Here is an 8,452-nt window from a genome sequence, read left to right on the forward strand (position 1 = left end):
CTAAGAAATTTATTAACTCTTTAATCGCCTCTTTTACAGGTCTCGTTTCCAAGATTGAAAAGAATCTCTCGGATCACACCGAGTTCTTGAATTACAAAAAGGAAATGGACGCTTGGATTGAGAAGGCACAAGAAATCCTCGACGGCTGCACTGGAGATGGTGATGTTAGTGAGATCGCGCAACAACTGGAGACAGTTAATGTAAGTTAATATAGATTTAAGAGAATTCGTCGTATTTTAGGTCAGAGTATTTTATACGTATGGGAAACCTGTTTTCATTGTCTATGGTGTTTTACATACCTCTACAATTAATGATACTACTGTACTCCCTACTAGAATATATAGTCAGTCAAATAATTCCTAACCTAATCCTCCACTCTCTTTACAGTCGTTAGCTTCCCGTCTCCCCGAGGGTCAACATCTGCTCGGCATGGTACAAGAGGCGTACACAAAAGCATCGAATATCACACCCGAAGGCAAGCAAGAGGTATTGCGTGAGCTTATGACTAAAGTACGCGAAGATTGGGACGCATTGGGTCTCGCTGTCAAACAGAAATTGAGCGACTTGAAGCAAGCGCAAAATCGCTGGTCCGACTTTGCCAACAATCGTGACAAGCTCGAGAAGTGGCTCGTCAGCACTGAGAACACACTCAAAACTGTGCCCGACACTAAGGGTGAATTGAGCGAAATGAAGACACTACTCGAACGCTACAAGACACTACAAAACGAAATTAAACAGAAGGGTGTTGATATTGAGAATCTGCTGGGCGAAGCCAAGGGCTTAGGTACCGAAGTGGATGCTGTACACCAAAAGCAGGCACGCTGGGAGAAAGTAAAGAACGATTGTGCGGCCTACATTAAGGGATTGGAGAATGAAATGGCTGATTACAATGCCTACCACCAGAGTTTGCAGGATATTGAAAAATGGTTACTGCAAATTTCCTTCCAACTCATGGCACACAATTCCCTATTCATTTCGAATCGTGAACAAACCGAAGAACAAATCAAGCAACACGAAGCTTTATTGGATGAAATTCAAAAGTATCAATCCAATTTGGATGATTTGAATTCGAAGGGGCAAGCACAAATCAGACGCTACGAGCCGACCACACCAGCAATACGCGACACCGTCGAGGCTCAATTGAAGAACATACAGGACAGTTACAATTCCTTGTTGCAGACCTCAGTGCAGATCAGAAATCGCTTGCATGAGTCATTGGCCAAATTCAAGGAATACGAGGACACTTTGGATAGCATTATGCACAATTTGGAGGCCTACGAACCGGTCATACAAAATGAGTTGGATGCGCCAGCCACCAGTTTGGAGATCGCGCAGCAGCAATTGAAGTGTGCGCAGGTGAGTTACTGTTACGGAGTTTTTTTTATATTTTAGGTTTTTTAAAGATTCCTTTTTTAAAATATTTTTTATCACATCCATTTCTTTCGCCCTTCTCAGGATCTACAAACCAAACTGAACAACGAAAAGTCCCGCCTGGCTGCCGCCGTGCAAGCTTGTGAAGCTGCCACCGCCTCAATCAGCCGTCCCAGCTCGCCGTTGGAGTCCGCTATGCAAACCATACCCGAACGTGAGCTCATTGTGCGCGCCAAATTGGAAGATTTGTTGGATCAGGTAAGTGATTAGTCAACTGTATATGGGGAAAAACTTTATGATAAAGCGCAGAACGTAGTAAAGCTATGTAGTCTTTAAAAAGTAATAAAAGTATGCGCCTGTTATGCCTTGAAAATTTTACAAGCCGAAGAAGTAACACCTGCCGCTAAGTACAAATTATAATTTAATGTTTTTTATTTTACTAATAATTTGTTTTTGTAATTTAGTATACCCCTTAACCTCTGTATTTTTGTTTTTGCATTAATTTTCCTAATTTTTATAAACCGCTGCACTTACACAACAACAATATGCACACTGCCATTTATCAACCAAAATATAAAAAAATCCAAAAAATACCTAACCGCCCGCTTAACCTCAAACTACCGCCAAACCCGTTAAAAATACCTCAACCAATAATATTCGTGAAGATGCCGAGTAACCGAGCAGAGTACTCAAGCAACATCGCCGCCAAAGCTGATGTCGAACTTGAGCTACCCGAGACCAATGATGCTCTGCATGATCCAGCACGCTCTCATAGCGAGCGTGTAACTAAGCTTAATGCATTAATCACTAAGGTAAGTGCGTCCCGTCTTGAACTGCTTTTCAATCCAGCTTTGCAGGAAATGCCTTGCTGCTCTCATAATGCTTTAGTTACAAACTTACTAACTTTCCTGTCTAAACTGCTTCACTGTTCACCTATTTGGCCAATGAGTCTAAATTTTGTAAACAAATTGCTTTCTAAATTTATACACATGTACATAAGACACTTTCGATAAGGTTTCTCCGGGCAAAATTTTACATACGCGTTACTAGTTTGGTACGGGTTGGGTTCATTTTAACTGTTTTAGTGTTTTTACAAATAAAATTTATTTAATTCTTCTGCTTAGGTGCAATCCCACTTGGGTGGATTGACCGCTTCAGTGAGTGAATTAGAGCAACAACAGAAACAACGCGTCGAGCTCCAAGATTGGGTTAAGAAACAGGAGACAACTGTTAGTGATTGGCTAACACGTCCATGTAAGTTGCGTCCCGAAGCCGCCAAACAAGAGTTGGTCGCCATGAATGACCTCTTGAATTCGATTGGAGATAAACGTTCACAACTGATGTTGGAGATGACTGGATCATGTAAGTAACGGAACATTTATTTCTTTCACTGTGAACTAAGAGTTATTTGAGAGCGTTTAGCTGAGGAGATAGTCTTCAGCCGTCCGTTCCCTTATAACTTTCTTTGGTCCTTCAGAAGTATTCTAAATAATGACCATTAAAGGTTTAAAGTTTTCGTTACTCCGCACTTTCTAGCTCTAATATTCCATTTTATTTCACTTTCAGTGGCCGATGAGGACACCGATCTCGATGATAACCTCGACAAACTCGAGTCCGAGCTAATGAACGCTATTGCCAAGAAGCAAGCAGGTCAAAATGATATCGATAGCTATCGCCAAGGTGTACAGGATGTACAAAACTGGTTCGATTCGCTGATCAAACGTATGGATGTATTGGACAAAGGTTCCGGTTTGAATTGTGCACAGAAGAAGGCTGCCATCAACGAAATCAAGAAAGAATTCGAAGAACAGGGTCCAAACAAAATCCAAGAGCTGAAGGGCAAAGCAGCACAAGTTGCCGAGGCTATTAGCAATTTGGATGGCCAACAGGTCGAAGAACAAATGAAATCTTTGGATCGTCGTTATGCTGATCTCGGCAAACGCATCGATCGCAAAGCACAACTTCTGGATGTCACCAATAAGGGTGTTGATGGCGCTAAGGGTGAAATCGAACAGTTACATAATTGGGTCAAGGATAAGATACAAGAGCTGCAAACACCCACTGCAATGGGTTATGAACCCAAAGCAGCTGAGGCACGTCAACAAGCCATCAAGGGCATTATGAAGGAGGCCGAAGCGAAGAAGTCACAAGCTGACGCTTTGGAGAAACGTATTGCCAATATGCAACCCGAACTTGAACCAGTCGAGTACGCACAACTTGAGTCGGCGCTACGTCAATTGAATTCCGAACAAAAGAATTTGTCTGAAGTGCTGAAGAGTGAATTAGATCGCGCACTGGATGCTTCCAAAGCACGTAAAGCCCTTGAGGTTGATTTGGAAAAGGCACGCGCTTGGCTGAAATCGAAGATAGCCGAAGTACGTAAATTGCCTGTGTACCACCCATTGCCATCGTCCGAAATCGAAAAGAAAATACAAGAGAATAAGAAGTACGACGATGAAGCGAAACAATTCAATGACTCAGTCTTGAGCGATGTGCAGCGTCAAGCAGCGAATATAATGAAGGACTGTCCGGAGGCAGACAGAGCCGCTTTGCAGAAAATACTCGATGAAATAGCAGGCGATTATCAAACTCTAAAGGATGAGAGTGGTAAGCGCGCTAAGGCTTTGGGCGATCTGCTGCATGGACGTAAATCATTCGAGGACGCCATGAAGAATATGAGCGATTGGTTGAATGAGATGGAGACCGCCACTGCTGGTGAATTGCGTACAACCAGTGTACCGGTGTTGGAGGAACAAATGGCTCACTACAGGAAATTGCTCGAGGATGCCGAAAGCAAGGCTGATCTAATGAACAATGTTGCCGATCAAGGCAAGGGTATTTTGCCAACTCTGAGCAATCCTGATAAGTTGAAACTAAATGACGACATCAAGAACTTGAAGGACCGTTACGGTAAAGTGACACAGAACATTAAGGATCGCGTGAATACGCTTTCCGATCATATCAAGAAATACAAGGATGCTAAAGGTAAATTAGCTGACTGCATGCAATTCCTCAACACAATACAGCAACGCTTGCGCGAGCTCAACAAACCAATCGGTTCAAAGATCGAAGATGTACAGGACTTGCTGGGTGCCTACGAAGGTATCTTGAAGGAGCTCAAGGATAGCAAGAACAAAATGGGTGACATACAAATGGATGATCTACCCGAGTTGCAGAGCATATTACAACAACAGGATGATATGATCAAATTGATTGAAGACCAACTGGCTCATCTGCGTCAACTGCTGTTGTTACGTGAGCAATTCATTGCGCTAATCAATGAGATTATCGCCTTCATTATGAAGTACACTGATGTCATAATCGATATTGAGAACTCGCCCGACAGCTTGGAAGACAAGATCAACAAGTACGACGATGTTATCGTCAAGATACAAGAATGTGAGGGTCTGTTGGCCTCTGCTTCCGATAAGGGTCAGAAGATTGCCTCTGAGGGTACCGCTGCCGACAAGAACAGCATCACCGAACAGTTGCAATCACTGAAAAATCAACTACAGAACCTACGTAAGGCGGTCGAGTCACAACGTCAAAAACATCAAGTGCAACTCGAACACCATCGCAAAATGGCTGCTGAACTTTCAGAAATTCTCGACTGGTTGCATAACAATGAAGCCTCTGCCAAGTCCCGTCCACTCTTGGATCGTGATCCTGAATCTGTAGAACACGAAATACAGAAACACCACAAGCTACGCAATGAAATACAAGAATATCTCGATAAATTCGACAAAATCAACGCCAGCGTCAAAACCGAGATTGGCATGCCCAGCTCACTGGTTGAAATGCTTTCCGAAGGTCGTTCACTAGTCTCCTCACTGCCACAAGAGCTTGAAGATCGCGAGAAATACTTGATCAACAACCGTGACTCACGTATTGAGTACATGAAATTAGTCGCGAAATTCAATGATTGGGTGCATGAAGCTGAGACACGTCTACAAAACAGCCAACATGGCATCGACTATGAAAATCTTGTGCAAGACTTGGAAGAACATAAAATCTTCTTCGGCAATGAAACACCAATTAAGAATCTGGTGCACAAACAAATCCAAGAGGCCGCCGATAAGATTTGGCCCTCGTTGAGCAGCTTCGAACAGTCGGAATTGTCGCGCGAATTGGCACAACACCAAACTAAATTGGCCAATAACATTGCCAATGCCAAATCGCAGCAAGGCGAATTGGAGAAAGAGGTCGAACGTTGGCGCGAGTATCAACAATCGGTGGAGCGTGTTAAGGCAACCATTGAACGCAGCAAGTTCAGCGATGAGCCCGTACAGAATTTGGCTGGCCTGCATTTCAACATACAGAAATTGTCACACGCCATCGGCAATGTACAGGTGAGTGCGAATTATTATATTATAACGGTTTAGTTTAGGGTATTTAAGCAAATTCAGAACTAAATTTATTCTATTTTAAATAATTAAATTAATTTTTTTACTTTAATTTTATTTTATTTTATTTTAATTAATTAAATTAATTTTTTAAACTTATTTTTATTTTATTTTATTTTAATTTTTTTAATTTTTTAAGAAAATTCAGAACTAAATTTATTCTATTTTAAATAATTTAATTAATTTTTTTAATTTCATTTTATTTTAATTAATTACATTAATTTTTTAAACTTAATTTAATTTTTATTGTTTTTTTATTTTAATTTTTTAATAAATTCGGAACTAAATTTATTCTGTTTTAAATAATTTAATTAATTTTTTTAATTTCATTTTATTTTAATTAATTAAATTAATTTTTTAAACTTAATTTAATTTTAATTTAATTTAATTTAATTTAATTTAATTTAATTTATATTAATTTAATTTAATTTAATTTAATTTAATTTAATTTAATTTTATTTCATTTTATTTTATTTCATTTCATTTCATTTCATTTCATTTCATTTCATTTCATTTCATTTCATTTCATTTATTTTATTTTATTTTATTTTATTTTATTTTATTTTATTTTATTTTATTTTATTTTATTTTATTTTATTTTATTTTTATTTATTTTATTATTTTATTTTATTTTGTTTTATTTTATTTTATTTTATTTTATTTCATTTTATTTTATTTTATTTTATTTTATTTTATTTTATTTTATTTTATTTTATTTTATTAAATTAATTTTTTTTATTTATTTGTATGAAATTTAATCATCTCGAAACCACTGTACTTGCGCTCAGCCAACATTGCGAATATTCCACATTCGGCATATTTTTCGTCTGGCCTTTTCATTCCGGTTTGAGGTTTCAGACATTTGGTTTATTTTTTGTTGTTTTACGAATTGCCTGCCGGCCGGCAAAAGTTGTTAGGAAAGTTGTTCGGCACATTTTGTTGCATACGCCATTTAAGCCAGTGTCAGTGCAGCGCCAGCAGCACGCACCACACCCATCTGGACAGGTCAGGATAAAAGAACACGTTATTGAAACATACGCACTGACGAAAGTGTTCGAGAGACCGATTCGGTGATTGCCTTGTCATGCTCATGCTCAGATGTTTGCCAGATTTAGTCGAGCAACTGTGAGCAGAATAAGAAGCAATCAAGAGCGCGTTTTGCGGAAGCACATGTCGGCAAAAGTTAACTATAATAATAGCCAAGTACAAAAATCATGACTACATACATATCAATCTATATATGGAAAACATGTGCCATTTGTTTGTGGTGTGTGCTTGCCAAATGACATCATCATCATTATCACCATCAACAAGCACGAAATCAATGACAACTGCGTCGGCAAAACACATAACCACATATTCGTGAAGTTATATAGCGAAACATAAACTCACGTGAGCGAGAGTCGCTGCTTCAAACAGAGCGTTTCCTCGACACTTGTGTGAAGAGTGACACTGGTCTCATAGGAAATATAAATTTGGCAGCAACACGCGATTTCCAAAGAGCTCCACATTGTGGACTTAAACTCTCTTTCGTTATACGCTTATCGCTCGCGCTCCACAATGCGCTGGAATTTATGTCATAATCTTTCTTAACTGTCCAACTGCGGCACGTCAGCGCATTGTTGCATTATGTTTCGCCCCACGGGTCAGCTGTTTCTCTGCATTCGCTTTTTCCTTTTCGTTTGCGCTTTTCAACTTTAATTTTCTTCTTTTTTGTTTTTGTTTCCATTTCGCACTCACGTTTGCATTTCATGGTTGCTCTGTGACATGACTGCATGCAACCGGACCGACCAAATCACCGGCGTTTTTTGGTGGCCCCGCGTTTGTGTGTGTAACGGTTGTTGTTGGCGCTGTTTAGTTGAGTGAAACTGCAAAATGCCGGCTTCTACGTATGTAATCATAATAATTTTGTGGATTTCACCTCCGTTCCAGTGTTCCTATTGTGTAGTCGGGCGGTATGTAGGCTTGTTAATTAAGCCAGTTCTTGTATCGCACGAGGAAAAAGGTTAATGCGCAGTTGAAAGCTTTTCTCGTCGACAATTAATCTCTTTCTTTGTCGCAACAACAACAACATGCTTTAAGTCTGCTTAGGTATTAACTTTTACCATTTCAATGGAAAGGTTACCGTGTCTTAATCCGTAGATTCGGCTTATTTTCTCTTTTCATGCATGTGTGTGTTGCACATACTTTCTTCAGGCTTAATTGCATGTTTTCTTCATATTTTTTAACTGGTCACGGGGGCTTGTTGCACCTAATAGTTTTCAATGACAAAGCGAATGTGGGATCATTCATTTCATAATCTATTTGGAAGCATTAAAATAATGAGAAATATGAAAGACTGGTATAGAAGATCATTAGGCCATGGTTTCTTCTTTGTAAAACGATTGGGTGTAGGAATAGATTTATATGTCTAAGTTGAAGTTAGTAAGGATCATTATTTCATGTTTTCTCTCTTTGTAAAATGAGCGGGTCTATGAAAGGATCTTTCTGTATAAATAGCTGTAGGAAGACTGTGTCGAAGCCTGTTTCTTCTGTTGGCCGCGGTCTAGCTCAGTTATGACATCTATTGACTTACTTCTGGGAACAGTTATGTTTTTACATTTGGAATTTCTTCATTCACAGTCTATAAAAGTTTAGATCCATCATCGGAGGACTGTAGACCTTCATATGATTTTACA

At 39.2% G+C, this 8,452-nt stretch overlaps 1 protein-coding gene across 9 annotated transcripts in view; it reads left to right on the plus strand.

Moving 5' to 3' along the window:
• LOC105214212 (muscle-specific protein 300 kDa) overlaps positions 1-8,452 on the plus strand; it is a 178,799-nt gene that overhangs the window by 72,375 nt on the left and 97,972 nt on the right. For 6 of the 9 annotated variants that reach the window (XM_054228214.1, XM_054228210.1, XM_054228211.1 and 3 more), the window contains 6 exons: positions 40-200; positions 388-1,356; positions 1,456-1,629; positions 2,037-2,183; positions 2,496-2,733; positions 2,938-5,720. In XM_054228214.1, the coding sequence (XP_054084189.1) occupies positions 40-200; positions 388-1,356; positions 1,456-1,629; positions 2,037-2,183; positions 2,496-2,733; positions 2,938-5,720 (4,472 nt within the window). The remainder of the gene's footprint in view (positions 1-39; positions 201-387; positions 1,357-1,455; positions 1,630-2,036; positions 2,184-2,495; positions 2,734-2,937; positions 5,721-8,452) is intronic. The other 3 variants (XM_029041591.2, XM_029041595.2, XM_029041586.2) reach the window with 1 other exon arrangement.

The sequence above is a fragment of the Zeugodacus cucurbitae genome, chromosome 3 (assembly GCF_028554725.1).
Source record: "Zeugodacus cucurbitae isolate PBARC_wt_2022May chromosome 3, idZeuCucr1.2, whole genome shotgun sequence".
NCBI classification, from domain to species: Eukaryota; Metazoa; Arthropoda; class Insecta; order Diptera; family Tephritidae; genus Zeugodacus; species Zeugodacus cucurbitae.